Consider the following 17,283-nt stretch of genomic DNA (forward strand, 5'->3'; position numbering starts at 1 on the left):
TAATTTTTCGACATATGGGTAAATAATGCTCTAAACAACTTTTGGTCTTAACCAGACGATGTTATTTATTATTATTATTATTACTATTATTATATTGTAAGATTTTATCTACGACCATCAGACCTACTGTAACCCTACCATAAATTCGGACTTGTAGTTTTTCCCAAATCAAAATAAATATTAATAAATAAAGAATAAATTGAATATTGAACGCTAGAGCAAGAGGTTTAAATTACTGCCCGCACTCGTTCCGAGTACTGTGATTTATATCCTACATAAGTACTTCTTTCGCTTATACATTAGTCTGGACAACTCTCAGGTTTTGTGGTTAAGGTATAATCTGTCTATCACACCCTAAAATTCATTAGAGTAAGATTCCGTGTTTCGTTCGGCAGAATTTAAAAAATAAAATAAATATGTGCCTGTCAAGTTTCAATCTTTTAATTATTAAAGAAATATCATTTAATTCCTTCTAATGATTCTTTATTTTTTTTTAACTATTGATATAATCTTTACGTTGATTCAGTTTCATAGTTTATTTTAGAGATTTTAATTGTGATAACCATGATATATTATCGCAGTAAAGTTTTTTCTGTTATTCTTCTTCGCCCCAAGAATTTTCCTCTTTTCAAAATTGTTTTAAATTGAAAGTCGTTAAAGCGATGGCGAGTATTATTGCCTTAATATTCTCTGGTTCTTCTTTTCTTTCCGAATAGGTGTGCAGAAATAACTCCTCTCAAACACAAACTATTTGTTATATTAACAGAGAAATCAGGTCAATATTTCAATGTGTTTTCTCTCTCCAGAAATGAAGAAGTGGCCAATAGAACTCATTTTGTAGAAATATTCGATATGTACTCAATGTATGCTCTTAACTCTGCGAACGTTGTTGTCTTGCACATGGACCAATGATTTCACACTATTTATTAGATGTTGCCTTTATTATATGGTGCCTGTACCAGGTTAACTAATGAATACATTGACACTTCAATAAAAAATGTACTCGTAGTACATTTTAATACAAGCTTTAATGTTGAGAAAACGTCAGTGAGTCACAGAACAGCCACTTGACTGTCACTAAAATAGGTATTCATTTAGAAAATTACTAAAAATATTTAAAGTTTATACTTAGTAATAAGAATATCTAATAGTTCTATCTTCAATACAATTAGTTAATTTAAATTTATTTTATTAGTTTATTACCATAAATAATTTTGTCTTTTAGCTCCATTGTAGCGTATTAATAAGCTCCCTTCTAAGCCATACAAAATGGAGTGTAAAATTGCGTTAAATGAGACGATTTTCATCTTGCAGCTTAAACTGTGCGCACACAGTGCAGCATCACTTGAAGGCTCCTGGTACGCCTTAACCATTTTTCAACTCATTTCATTGTTTTCTGAGAAAATTATTGCTGGAACAAAGATGTCTTTTATTGTTAGTTTTGTTTGGAAACTGCCACAAAAGCTTTTCTTGTAATCGGCTTAAATGTGTTGTGATGTTGATTTTTGGTATTAAGTTTGCTAAAATTAAAAATCATAATTTTTTTTCCATATAACAATTCAAAATTTATATTATTATACGTATATTGATATTCTGTAAATTTAATGTTTGTTAAAATGCAAAACAATTTTTACAGAATTCGTTTTAATATACAAATATTCTAAATATTTACAAAATGTATTTTAGTTAAAAAATTAAAATGATTTATTCATTACAAATACTATAAGTCTTATATGCACACATATAAAAACATCAAAAATTAATCAAATAATAAAAGTTTCTTTACAACTATTCTTCTACAAAATATACTTAGATTAATAAACTAATTTCATTATACTAATTCTCTAATATATATACATTTTACGCTAAATTTATATATTCTTAAAATAATCACCACCAGTAAGTCTAAAAAATTAAATGCGATATTAATCAGCCATTTCTCAAAATTTAGAAAACTTACATTCGAATAATGCCATTTTTACAAGTCTTTAGACAAATTAAATTTAATTTAAATAACATGTGTATTAGGGAAAATAATTATTCGTTATAGTTATAGTTTGATTGCCAAATAAAAATCATCTTTATTTTCGTCACTCGGGCTAAAAGCGTTTCCAATATAAAAGAAAAACTATTTTTAAATAGAAAAATATATATCTCAGCTATGTGTTCTATTATTTGGCATTGAATCCGAAAAAAATATTTGCAATAAAACCAAAAGAAAAAAAAAACAAGCAATTATATAAATAAGAATTTATCCAATTTATATGCAGAGTATTTAATATGCTTAAATAATATTTATAAATTCGCAAAAACATTACTACTAGAATTTATTCATACTTAAAAAATAAATACACTTTTTAGAAATAATTAAATTTTATTAAACAATTTAAACATTTCAAGCATTTCAAGCGAAAAACTATTGACCTAAATCAGCAAGAGTTTTGGAATTTTTTTTTATGAAAAATTAAATTTAATTAGCAAAATTAAAAAATCAAAATAAAAATAAAGATGTAGATGAAATTAAACAAGCACAGGTGAAACTTATTTCTGAATGTTCAAGGTTGCCAGAGTTTTTGAAAATCTATTGAAATTTAATTTAAAAATTATTATATGAAATTAAAATAAATTAATATAACAAAACAGTTTCCAAGGAAATATAAATAATGATTGTATATAATACATGATACTTATCAAATAACAGAGATAAAAATGTAATTCGAATTAAAAAAAAGTAATTATTTTTAAAATTAATTTAAAAACAACAGATAAATTTATGTTTAATAAAATTTTTTATTCTTCAAAACAAACCAATATCATGAAACCGATTTTAATGCTCGAAATTGAAATAAATTAAACTAAATATTTTCAGAAAGAATCCACAGTACAATCATATACTAACGTATCATAAACTAAAGTTTATGAACCTTATTTAGTGAAAAATATTATATTGAAATGTTCATTTTTTTTATTGATAGTAATAACGTTATATATTTTACTTCATAAGTGGAGTAGTAAAGAATAAATTTCTTTAAAAATAGTAATAAATAATCTATTACCGAACGATATAAAAAAATTATTCAAAATCGGTAAATAAATCTAAATAATATATGTGAAGAATAATTTGGAGTTTAAACATTAAGAAAAATCTCTTAACTTTTAAAATAATAAAATTAATGCATAAAACTTAAAATACTTTTTTGGTAAATATACATATAAAAAATTATGTGTAATACATGCTACTTATCAAATAAAGGAGTTAAAAATGCAAACACATAATTGGAAATCCAAAAAAAATAAATATTTTTAAAATTAAAATTAATTTAAATATTAAATTATTCAAAAATTAATAATACATATATCAATAAATAAGAAAACAATTAGCATTAAGTGTTTTACATAATAAATACATAATTTGTTAGGACCATGTTAAGCAGACAATCTGTGGCAGCAAATTTCATTAGGTAATTCCGAAAGGTCTTATATTATATCTGTAATAAGTCATTGTAAGGCGTAACTTTCGATTTGGAGGTGAAATAGGCTGAGCTCGTCAATTTTTTTAAAATGACAGAGATCTGACATAAAACGATTCTGATTGCTATTGTCTTTTGATCACTAATTATATCAAAAAAAAAATCTCTATGTCTCTGATATATAACTTCGGCAAAAGGTATGATAGACTCACTTTTTTTTAAAAAGCCCGAAACGTTCAACTTTAAAATGTTATGAACCTTCAATTTCGTATGTTATAAAAATAATTATCAAAAGGAAATTTTTTTTTTTCGAAAAATTGAAGATGATATTTTTGTTATTTGGTTAATTTGTTAAGAAATATATATCTTGGACTTTTAATTTTAGCATTAAATGAATTGATCGCCAAGATAATGTATATTTAAATATTAATTTTTTTTGTCGAATGTGACACGTCTTATGGCGAAAAGCAACTATAACTTAAAAGGATCTGCATATATCCAAAATGTGTTTTTGTTTTCACTTTTTTTTGTATGGCTACGCAAAGGATCGTATTCATTGCAACAATCCTTAAGCTCTCGATACTTTAAAACGAACAGCTGTGGTGGTACGACTGAGCAATTTCCAGCTATTCACCGGCAAGACACCGAAATTCACCTTAAAAGAAACTAGTACCGAAAAATGTTCTATATGAGATATTAATTACAAGGTTCAAACTATATATTGATAAAAATTTGATCGAATTTTTAGTGAGAAATGTGTTTTAACCAAACACATTTAATTGAACAAAAACACATTTATAGGCCGTGTGCGTGTTCGAGTAAATTGAGGTAAAATAAATTGAAATTTCTTAGGGATTTTTTGCACTGCACTTATGTAAATATTTATTTATTGCACTTATTTATTATTTTTGGTAAAAAGTTTTTAAATTGATTTATGGTATATATTTATTCAACATCTTATAAAATTTTCACAATGGTAACATTTAATTTACCTAATTTTTATCTAATTTACCGTACTCGAATATTTGGTAAATACCAACATTTGCTGCCATACCGACATAATTTACTATTTGGCTCTATTTACCTTACCATCAATTTACTCGAACTCGCACACGGCTCTAATAAGAATTTCCAACAAATTTTTATATTAATAACAACTACGCAATGGGTAACCCTGTATTTTTAAAGAGATTTTGCAATAATTTAAATATTTCTTTTAAGCAAAAGACTCAACTTACTGAAATGAATCACATGAAGCAAACATTACTGAAAAACTTCAACAAACGTTACATTTTAAATTGTTGGTAATAAAATTGTCTTTGGGCATAAAAATAATATTATGGTTCTCCCACCAGTCATCTATTGAAAATGGAAAATTCATGATGCAATATAAATATTTTTACAACAATTATGCATAAATTTTAATTGCATATTTTAATTAAAACTTACATAATAAATTATGTATAATCATTATAAAATTTATGGCTGAATAAACTATTTCAGTAAAAAAATAAAAAAATAAAAACATAAATAATTGCTAACAAATTTATAGTTGGCAACACTTGCACTCAATTTCTGAATCTATAGAAATTATTTTATTTGTTTTCCTATAGTCAAAATTTTTGTTTAGCTACTTCTCGGCAAGCTTAAAATAACAAAATTGAACAGAAATATTTTTGAAATTTTAGTAAATTTTCATTTGTATCTTTGTATCTTTTGCTAGGAAATTTATTTTTGGAAATAATTTGAAAAATTTCACCTGCGCCAGTATAAAGCACAAAAGTTATTGATTCTTTGTTTGAAATATTATTTTAAGATTTGTCATTTAGAATATTTTTGTGTAAATACAAAAGCAAAGTAGCACCAGCGATGACTATGAAAATATATATTGAAAAATTGTACTAATTAGAATGAATTCATCATTGGTACAGACTTGGTAATTTTTTAAAAAAATTGGCTAATAAATAAACAAGATTTGAAATAATCAACTTTTTCTTAAAGAAAAATCTTTATAAAATTATAAAAAAATAGAAGAACAATGAGAATTTGTTGCTAAGCACTTTTTTGTCTGTAATTTTAATGTTTAGGGTATGAAAATGGTTTAGAGGTCAAATCAATTTTAATTAGCGTAATTGGAAAATAATGTACAGCACGCGCTATGTCAACCACTAATTGCGATATTATAATTTACAGTTGATTTAATAGATTTTTGGCAAAAATAAGATGTACTTTCAAAAATATAAATTTATATACATATATTATATATATTATTTTTTTTCTCTATAAGTACCTGCATATACACATACATTTATTAATATAATCGTTGCTGTAACAACGTCATTTATATGAGTTAATGATGCAGAAAAATATACGATGAAAATATGAAAAAATTACACATTTTTATTAAAATTTAGAAAAGAGCACAAATCTTGCGAATACAAATCTTTGCATCTATAGCAAAAGTTTTTAAAACAAGTGCATTAAACAGTTAAAGCAGTTAAAATAACTTTTTAACGACAAGATTTTATGTCGAAAATGTAAATTTAACATGGCCTTTAAGATCAAAAAGTTTCTACAATTAAAACAGCATGTTTACGTAGCAAAAGTATTTTACGGTTGTCATAAAATTTTTGAAGCATTATTTCTCACTTCGGCACACCCAAAGCCATTGCTCGGCTGGCTCGATTACTTATGAATTTTTCCTTATAGAATACTTGGCTTGGCGATGGGCACTCACTCGAGTTACTTCCTGTACACATTTCAGTGCTCAATGCTGCACTTCAAGTTTTATGTGTGTACAAATGCGACCCTAATAAATATTTTACCAACCATTCCACCATAATACTAGTGAAAACGTTTGCATTACTGCCACTTGGCACTAATGCACACCCAAACAGACTAAGAAATCATTACCACTCCTTCTTCGGCTTTGCACTTTACACACTACCCAAAACCCATTCACACTACCAATTTCGCCTACGACTTTTCGATTTTTTATTTATTTTTTATATTATTTCATATTTAAGGATTACGCTTACTTATGAAATTTTATTGTGTTTGGTGAACAAATTTTAACTGCATTTTAATAACTTCCGCAATTTCTTTCATAAATTCCTAAGCTTAGCTAGGGGGAAAATACGAGTAATAAAGGGAGCAGTACTGCAATCTTATGCTTCAATGTTGGTTTGCTTTATTGCACAAATGAATATTACATAGATCCTGGAAAAATTGAAGCGGAGCAAAATGTTAAATTGCTAAAAATAAAATCTAAAAAGTTATTCAAAGCAATTCTTAATAGATTAAAGTAAACTTATTTTAAGTTTCTTACTCGTCTTCTTCTTCCTCTTCTATAACTTTTATGAATCAATATTAATATTAGCTAAGTGAAAAATAAATAAATGGAAGGATTGTAAAAGAAATTAATATTGTATAACTAAAATTTATTTCAAAACGAACCAAATCAATTTTCTTCAATTTAAACTTTTAAATAATGGACTATAAGTAATTTGACCAAAAAATTGGCTAAAATTATATTGATACACATGTTTAGAAAATATATAAAATATGATTAGGTGCTTATTTTAAAACGAATTGAAAAAAATGTACTCTCCTCTTGCAAAACTAAAATATTTTGCATACTTTTACCAAATGAGATACAATCAAAGCTATCTAGGTAAATATCTATCTTTATAGGGCACTGGATCATAAGACGGCATGAAGCTAGACTCAGCCTACCCTGTAATATCGCTTGCAACGCGTGTTCAAAACACCTGTTGTATTTATGTCCATGCTTGTCTAGAACCAGTCTTCAATTTTTTGGGGCCATATCTGATCGGTGAATCGATTTCACAGTTCAGGTTACACAAAAATTTGAATTTTCATAGATTTTTAATTCTATAGATTATCCAATGTCTTCATAAATATTTTACCAACATTTTGAAAACCTAATAATTTCAACTCAATAAATTAAAAAAATTAATATGTTAAATGTTTCTTTGTTTTTCGAATATTTTAGATTACATACTTCATATGTAAGCAAACCAACACCTAACATATTTTAGAGATATATTGCTGATCTATTTTTTAATATTTTAAAGATACAGCGAAAAAAATGTACAGAATATTAAATGTTTTTTTTTTATTTTTTTTTGGAAAGTGTGTTTTTAAAATAAACAGTCTTTATATTTTCTATTTAACAAAAAGTAATAATAATCAATCATATATATAAAAAGAGGTGTGTAGTCAAATTTAACATGTGTTGAAAAAGCATGAGTCTTAATTTAAAAAAAAAAAAAAATTTATAACAAAAAAAGTGTGTTAATATTAATTTTAAACTCTGCCGATTGTTATTTAGGTCTATTTATTAATTTAATAAAAAACGCTTAAGTTTTGGTTTTCAAAAACACAACTGGAATATCTATTCTGTTAAAATTCTGCAATGTCGTTTTCATTTCATCTATTGTTGAAAAGGTTGTCTTTGGTGGTCCTTTTGAGTTTGGGAAATTGAAAAAGTCTTAGAATGTCATAGAATGGTTGCTCCGTTTCAGTAATGTTTAGTTTTGCCACGAATTTTTGGACCACCAACAAATTTTCGGTAAAGGCTTTACAGTCACTTATTTTAAATTAAAATCATTTTTGGAAATCGCTTCATGTGAACTATACGTCATTTCTATTTCTCTAATGACCTCTGTAAAGGTAAATAAAAAACACAATCTGTTTAAATCATAAGCACAATCAAATTTTTCTACGTTTCACTGATTGATGGACATGCTAGGATGTCTAGACCACGCGTCATCTGTAATGTCTACTTGACATAGGTAAAAACGTGAGAACTATTCATAAACGCATGACTCTGACATCTTCTTGTAATATTAACATTGATTTATTTATAACTTTTTAAATCTGTTTAAATTTTTTAGAAACTTTCTGAATCAAAACTTAGTCACCAAAAAATTGTCATGCACTTTAATATACTATTACATATATATAATGCAATGTCTTACTCATTGACTTGGTTGATACAAACTAAGTATCGCAGACGCCTGGTAGTTATTCTGCTTTTTTTATTAAAATGCAGCGTGACAAATTCAATGATAAAATAATATTAAATAGTCATAATATTTAATTTAATGGCTTAGAATTAAATCGAATGTTAGTATTTTTAATGCATTTTCTTCACACTATTTTCAAACTAAAACATTATCCAAATAAGAGTATGTTTTAAAGTCAAATCGTTTAATCCTTCCTTACAGAAAATAGCTTCAGATCAATTTTTTTTCTGAATATAAGTTACTGAAATTGCAACCAATACATCAGACAGACTCGAGTTGACTTAATCCAGATACATTGTGGGCAATTTTAAAATTTTTATTTATCCTAAATCATACCTTATATTATATTTAAAATATAAAGTACTTTTGAGGAACCATTTATATGGCCACGATGGGTGTTATCGAACAAATTTTATCTAAGTGTTGATTTCAAAAACTTGAATTTAGAAGGTCACTATGCAAACTTTTATTGATTACCTCAAAAACTGAGATACTAGTTTATGTATTAACAGATAGGCAGATAGACAACTGGATATGTGGATGTCACTATATCGATATATTTATAATAAGCACAAAACAAGCAGACATATATATCTAAGTATCATTATATCAACATAAGTATAATTACACTAAATAAAATAGATGTATATCGAAATATAATATCGATATATGTATAATAAGATAAAAACAAGTAAACATATATCTGAATATTATTTTATCAATATATATATAATAAGACAGACCAAAAAACTTCATTACGATACTAAAACAGAGATTTATTTTTAACGATAGTATGCATTACTCACAATGCACGTGTTATTAGTGAATAGTATTAAAAGTTCAACAGCTACCTCAGGTATGTACTCCAGTCCAGTAAAACTAGCAGCCTCCAAAAATTTTTGTCGAGTTCTCGAAAGAGCCGGACAGTTACACAGCAGATGCTCCAGAGTTTCCATTGCATTCGGTTCATTGCAATTTCTACAAGCATTGCTGCAGTTCCTGTAGCGATGCTTGTATGCAGTATTTTCTTTTATGCAGTTCCTTCGAATAAACTATATAACATTTTTGATCCTAGATATTTAACAGTTCGTTAAATTTTGTTCTTGTTCTTATCATGTATTCGGTCAATAGTTAATGTGTTTGTTTCAGAGGTAAAACTACTTCGCTACTACTTCTGAGATGTAAGATTAAAGCATGTAAATATATAACTAAATATAATTATATCGCTATATATTTAATAAATGTATATTTTTTTCTCTTGAAAGTTATAAACTTTGCTGTTTTTTACAATTCCTGTTTACGTTAAATTTATTAATCAAATAATACTTCAATCAATTTCATATATACAAGAAATTTTTGACTTCAATCTTAAATTGCAATTGCATCATCACATCATTATTTTCTTTATAATTAGATAAACAAATAAATGTGAATATGAAGCATGAAAACAGCAGTAAAAATAAAAATGATTGTAATTTCTGGATGCCAAAGATTTGGAAAGCAATAATCGCACCTGCATGAAATCTTCTGAATTGAGTAGGTGGAGAAAGATAAGAAAAAAGACTAATTTAATAATTATAATAAAAAAATTAAAGATAATATTATATCAGATACACAGCATCTAGTGTACTCATATAACACCCAAGAGCTTTAGCAACAACAACAAAAATGAAAGAGCGTGCTTTCTTAGAGGAAAACTATGTTGTGGAATTAACAAGAAAATTATACATCAAATAAAAATATTTAAGTAATTAAGTTAATATTTTTTAATTATTCTTTTGTAGAGATTCTTATGTTATAATTCTCCGTTTTTTTGTAAAGAGAACTAGCAAAATAAGCAAAAATAAAAAAATTAGCAAAAATTAAAAAATAAATTAGCACCACAACAATGCTCACCCCAGCAATATAGAAAACTCTCACCGCATGATAAATTTAAAGAATAAAAAAAAAATAAATTTTTTTTAATAAAAAAAAAAACAGAAGAAAATGCGATTTTCTTTTTTCATTTACCAACACAAAGCTCTGCAATCACCAACACCTGCTAAATAACTATGCTGCCCACAACAATTCCAACACAGAAAAGTTGCCAGCTAAGTTTTTTCAGCTGTGTTTCATTGAGTGTTTGTGTTTAGGTATCTGTATATGAAAAAATAAATATCTTATAGATACTTAAAGCACAACATTTCTCATCTTTCTACATGAAAAAATACATTTTTCAGGCAAACAAAATTCGCCTCTTCAATCGAAACGACAATTTCAACGATATTCGACAAACGAAACGCGTAAAGTGCATCTTTGAAAAGAAAAAAAAATTATTTAATTCAAAGCACGAAAACGAATTTTCACAATTTTATAAAAATTTAGTAAAATTATTTAGCGATTGTGAATTTATAAGCATAAATATATTTTGTTAATGAAAAGAATACATATTCAAAGTGGTAAATTTTTTATTAAAAAATTTCTCGCATAAGAAAGCTTTAACCATTTTTTGAATATTACTTAAATTAATTTTGAATTTTGTGTTTATACGAAATATCTTTAAAAAAAAGAAAATTTTTCTTTAAATCTAAAATCATCATAAGAAAATCTAACGTTCCAATATGGGTTCACAGTGGAAAGTTATTAACGAAATTTATAAAAATTTGGATGGTAATTTCTTAAGTGTAAATACGTTTGATTATTGCATGTTAAAATGTGACTAAAACCAAGTTTTGAAAATCTTTTGTTCATGTTTTATTAACAAAACTAATTCTGTTAATATATATAATATTTAAAGTTAAAAATAATCTAAAAATATTAGCAAAAGCCATAAATCTTCGATGACAAAGTATTTTTTAATAAAAATTTTTCTTTTTAAATGTGTTATAAGAGTACAATTTTTGTGTTTATAACCAATTCTTGGCACATAGACTTGAATGTCTCTAATTACCTTGACAAACACATAAGAACTGAATACATATAATTTTTAAAAATAGTAATATAAAATATGAATCAAAACATAACGAATTTGTTTTTTTCAACTATTTAGATTTTTATAACTTTTTTTATGATTATAAAATTTATACCTTGAATATGCTATATTATTTAATTCAAGTGCCAAGTTTCAATTTAATGCAAAAACAATAAAAGCATTTATTGTAGTTCATTTTTTTAAGATGTTTACATTCTATTACATTTTCAAACATTTTAATACTAAGAATTGTCAGCAATAATTGCTATAGCTGTTTGCCGACTGGTAGCTATCTTTTGTTTCAGATATTCATATTCTACTGCATTCTCATATTTCAACTAAGGACTTTCAGCAACATCTAGTATAGTCATTTATTTTTCTTTTACGGAAGTTTTAAATTGGAGTAGACTTTTTATATATATATATATCCAAACTTATTCCATAAAAAATGTGTAAGCTAGAGCTTTCAATTTACAAGTGTTATAATAAACAAAAAGTGTGTTTTTAAAATAGCACAGTTTTTTTATACTAACTAGATTTAATAAAAACCAATTGTATCTGGTGCGAACCACTTAGATCTGCAAAATTTTCTCATTAAAATATTTCGATGCGGAATTTAAATACTGTCCTAGATTTTAATGGTTACAACTCTCATATTATTAGAAGGCAGCAAAAAATACACCTATTACAATAAATGAAGCTAACTTGAGGATGTAATTGCATTTAAGTTTATTACAATAAATAAAATTTATTATAATACAAGTTTCTTCTTGAACATACTATAAGACTTATGAGTGGACTTGTTATATTTAACATACAAGTATCACTATATCAATACTAACAAATCTAAGTTTAATTATTCATCACAACAACAATTGCAATTATTACAATACATGTGGTGAAGTATAATAAAGCAGCATATATTACGATATATAAAATGTATTAAAAAAATGTTTAGCATATTATGACTAAAACTTATAGCTAAGTAATAAAATTGAGTTTTCTTAAATAAAAAGTTTATGGAAATGCTTAAATACAGTAATACGATACATGTCTTACTTTTGACATATGTTCTTCTAATTCAAATAGAATGCTGATTACATTGAGATTTTTAATATTAGATATAAACACTGAATATATCCATAATATATTCTATATCAAACTTTACATACTTTTAGAAAGCTACTAACAAGTGCTTTGATCTTTTTGATGTAAACACTTTGTATACAGAATTGCTTAAATATACAAATAAATCAAATCGTTATATTAATTTAGAGAGCTCTCTAGTGCATGATGTCTAATAAGAAATTTATCTAATTCTACATAATTATTTTTATCATTCAATATGGTTTAAGAACCTATTAAGTTTCTCAGTTTGCTACCTAACATGATTGAAGAGAAACTTAGTTGAGGTAGTTAAAATATGGTATGTACGGAGAAATAAAAAATAGTTTCCTTTTTCTCTGTCTGATTACAGTTGTGATTATAGATATTGTAAGGACAAGATATTTTAACACGAAATATACTTTATAAGGGCCATGTTATGTAGAGTGTCATGGGTTGATCATAAGCAAAATTGTTGTTTTCAATACAAATTATAATATTGAAAGTGAGAGAGAAAAAACATTAAGTCGGTTCAAATTAGGTCATGAGAGACGAGCCCAAATGTGCCTCGTCATCTAAAAAAAAAACAGTGTAAGTAATAAAAGTACTTATACTCAACATTTGTGTCTTTTAGAAGCAAATTATTACAAATTCTGTGACAGTCTGCATAACATGCATTTTCATCATAGCCCAAAAAACCAATTTTGACGCTCCAATGACATTCTACATAATATGGCCTTAAGAGATTAATGACTTATATATTGCATTACTTTGTTCATAACTTTTGCTCAAAAATAAAAAAATTTTCTTACTATGATGTTATTATATTATATTGGTTGTCTAAAAACAAATCATTATACACATAAATGACCTTTAAAAAAGTCTATAAAACAGTTTTTTTATTTTTTAAAAGAAATAAATAATTTAATCAAATTTTTCTAACAATTTTTATAACTATTAAACAATAATCCTTATTAAAAATATGATAAAATTTTTTTTTCGTAATATTTGTGTACAAATAAATATAATAACATTAACAAGTATTTATCTAGTGCATTAATATAACTGTTGTAAATACAATTTTTTAAAAATACCAAAAAACTCCGAGTTTGATTAGCATAGTAAGCAAGCATGACGAATCGTGATTGAGTATATGAACCAGGATTTTAAATTTGAATGGCGTTCAAATTCAAGACTTAGCTCTAGAAATGTAAAAATTACAAACGTATAAATAAAACCCATATGTATTTTGAATGAGGATTTATAATAATGTTTAGATATTGAAAACAACTTTTAGTCAATCAAATAAAAAATTTACTAAAATAAAAATTAATCATTGTGTTTAAATTTCTCTTTATTATGCCCTTTCTTACTAAAATATTTATTTTCCCAAATGACATAAAATATGCTCATTTAAAATTAATTTTTAAAATACTTAACAATTCTAATATATATACAATTTTTTTTTTCTATACTAATTTGAACTATTCACCATTTTAACATTCTTTACTGTCAAAAAAAAAACATTGTCTATACTAAAAATAATTTAAAATAATTCAGACAAATATTTTTTATTTAATTAATTAATAAATTAAAATACAATAAACAAAATATTGAATTATTTTTTTTAATTTTATTTCAAACAACTAAATATTTTATTTCTTCTAATTGCTGTATTGTAAAAGATTACTCTGTACTGCCGACCAACTAGCAAATAGAAAGTTTTGTATAGGGTCCACGTCACGTATGAGTAACATTGTCAAAATAAAACTCAAGTATACGTCACTGTCACACACTTGTGCAAAAATTTAGTTCATATATTTGAAAATAATTATAATAATAAACTGATAATAGTATATACAAAAATGAAAAATACAAATTCCTTAACGATTAGAGCAAATATAAAAATATCAGAAACATAAATCTGCGAAATAATGAAAGACGTATGAGTAACTTTGAAAGCAATCTAAAATTCAATGCGATATTTATTTTATTTCGTTAAAACGTGAAGAAATAAATTAAAATAAATGTTTGAATTATTGAAATATTATTAAATTAATAAAATATTTAATTATATTTAAATAATATTTTATAAAATTATAATACAATTTAATTTTAATATAATAAAATTTTATTAAATGAAATAAAATTATATTAATTTAAATTAAATTTTATCAAATCAAAATACAATTTCATTAAATTTAAAAATCATTAATCAAACAAAAATGTTATTATTAAATATTATGTGTAGAATTCAAAATATTAAATTTGATTATATAAAAATACAGTTACATAATTACACAATAGAAAAATAGACCAAACTCAATTTTAATTAATTTCAATAATATTTGAAGCATAGTTTTATTAATTAAAAATATAATTTTATTAAATTAATACGCAATTATATTCAATTCAAAAAAAAATTATAAAAATCAAGAAATTAAAAATAATTTTTGTTATTGTATTTCCCTACTTTTCGAAACCTCTCTTAAAATCAAAACAAAATTTTATTTAATTTATTTAATATTTTATTAAATTGAAATCTTAATAAATTAGAATAAAATATTATTAAACTAGAACAAACTAAATTAATTTAAAATATTAATGAAATTAATTTAAAATTTAAATTAAAACAAAATTTTATTCAGATGTTAAAAATTTTTTTAAATTATATAAATATTGTATTTTTCCTCTTCCTTGTTAATGAAGGTAAATTTTTAATGAAAACAGAAATAAAGTCAATGACTCCCTTCAAAAGCGATGGTCCAAAAACTTTTTACTTTGTTAAAAAAAAGTAAAAATCAGAAAAAAATTATGGAACTGTTACAATTACACAAATGCTATATCTCACAAAAAAATAAAAGTAGATCGTATAATAATTATAAAAGCAGAATTCTTTAGCACTTGCAGACATAAAAGAGCAAAACTCAGTACCTTTTATGTAGCCCTTTTCTGTTTTATGGTCAAATTGTGCGCACTTCTTCTTTTATTGAAAAACATGAAATGTTCTTTTCGGCACAACATTGAAAGAAAAAATTTCTCGGAATAAAATAAAAAGTTGGTATCTTTCGTATATAAGGACAATAAAAAGTAAAAAAGAATCTTTCAGATTTAAAGCAATCAGAAAAGGTTACGCTCTCATAAGGAAAGTAGCAAATAAACTCTGCAATCATAATTACAAATGCAAAAAGTATTTATGTTAAAAAATTAAAAAAGATATATCAAGAAAAAAGATATAAATGCTTTAAGCCAATTGGCAATTAAAAGTTTATTTATCCTATAACCAAGTTGAAAAAATTAAAAAACAAGTCAATTTATTTAAAGCGGTTGATATTGTTGAAGTAATTTATTAAATAAATGTAATTTTAATTGATTTAAATTAACGTAATAAAATAAAAACTGTGTTAGATAGGTGAAGTGATGAAAAGATACTTACGTTTTCTAGGAAGATTTACTAAACTAGTAACTCTTCCTAGAAGCTTAACTAGAAGGATTTTGTAGTGGATAATTCGAAACTAATTCTTAATACATATAAAACAATTGTGCTATAAATGGATTACATGGTTCATATACTCATTATAATTAATTAGTTATAATATATTAATAGTAACAGACGCAAAGACTGCATAAGAGAAAGGTATAATGTTGCTTATAATAGTAACTCATAAACATCCAACTTTAAAGTTATAAAAATAGAAACTATTATTGATTGATGAAATAAAAATAGGTCTACATTTCCTCAATTAGGCATTCTAGGCTATTTTATAAATAATTAAAAAGAACATATTTTCAATATATATAGAAAATTTCTTCCATGAATTAAATAGTTTAAATACTAATTATAGCAAATGCATTCAAAGGCTGAGAGAAAGTAAAAGTAATATATTTTTTATGCAAACTCAAGTACCTCAAAATCATACTGCTGAAATGTATTAACAATGCAATTCAAATCTAAATATGCCAATGTTAGCAGAAATTTTATTTTTCATATAAACCTTTCCCCATTTACCTTGTATCTATTTTTGTAAAATTCAGTTACTCAGTTGAAAGTAAAAACAAAAATATTATATTATCTTTAAATTTAAATCAGTGTTTTTGTAAATAGTTTAAATTAACAAGCAGTGTGGGATATGTTAGGTGCCATCGACATAGTCATTGGTCTACTGTGACTAATTTTTGTTTACATATAAATTCATTGCTTCATATTTAAAACTATTTCTCATATAATTTATTTTTTTCAAATAGCAGAATTATTCAAAAAACACTAAAAGGCTTAGTCTTGTTGTTTGAAAAATAAGAAAGCCAATAAAAAGTATTATTTTATAAGTCTCCTTAATGCAGACATCACACAATGGGTCAGAGTATTCGAAATAGTATTTTCAGTTGTTTTCATTGATTTCAATTCTTTTTCGTTTACTTTACATTTTTACGTGTTTACGAAATATCGACAAACATTCTGTATTTTTTTTTTTTTGTATGATTTCTCTTTTACCCACCTCAAGAATAATTAATTATAGAACAACAACAATATTTTTCATGTAGTTCATTTTTAACAGATCCATAGACTTAACTTAGGAAAAATATTTAATATAAGTACGTCTGTTCCTTATAGAGCTACCTATGTATGGAGCTACCTATAGTACATTACTTTAATCATTTATTTTCTGTTTTAAATTTTATATGGACTCCAATATAAGTTTGTTTGGCA

General features: G+C 24.8%; 1 protein-coding gene and 1 long non-coding RNA gene across 2 annotated transcripts in view; one reads left to right on the top strand and one right to left on the bottom strand.

Annotated features, from left to right (window-relative positions):
- Positions 1–773: 773 nt before the first annotated feature.
- LOC119668140 overlaps positions 774–17,283 on the bottom strand; it is a 59,392-nt gene continuing 42,882 nt past the window's right edge. The window contains exons 2-3 of the long non-coding RNA XR_005251463.1: positions 1,204–1,520; positions 774–1,077 (exon numbers count right to left, since the gene is read on the bottom strand). This is a non-coding gene — a long non-coding RNA (uncharacterized LOC119668140). The remainder of the gene's footprint in view (positions 1,078–1,203; positions 1,521–17,283) is intronic.
- Positions 11,040–17,283, top strand: part of LOC119668139 (putative cyclin-dependent serine/threonine-protein kinase DDB_G0272797/DDB_G0274007) — a 43,612-nt gene continuing 37,368 nt past the window's right edge. Inside the window, exon 1 of the mRNA XM_038077545.1 lies at positions 11,040–11,170. Within this exon, the coding sequence (XP_037933473.1) occupies positions 11,122–11,170 (49 nt within the window). The 5' untranslated portion in view covers positions 11,040–11,121. The remainder of the gene's footprint in view (positions 11,171–17,283) is intronic.

The sequence above is a fragment of the Teleopsis dalmanni genome, chromosome 1 (assembly GCF_002237135.1).
Source record: "Teleopsis dalmanni isolate 2A chromosome 1, ASM223713v2, whole genome shotgun sequence".
Classification (NCBI taxonomy): Eukaryota; Metazoa; Arthropoda; class Insecta; order Diptera; family Diopsidae; genus Teleopsis; species Teleopsis dalmanni.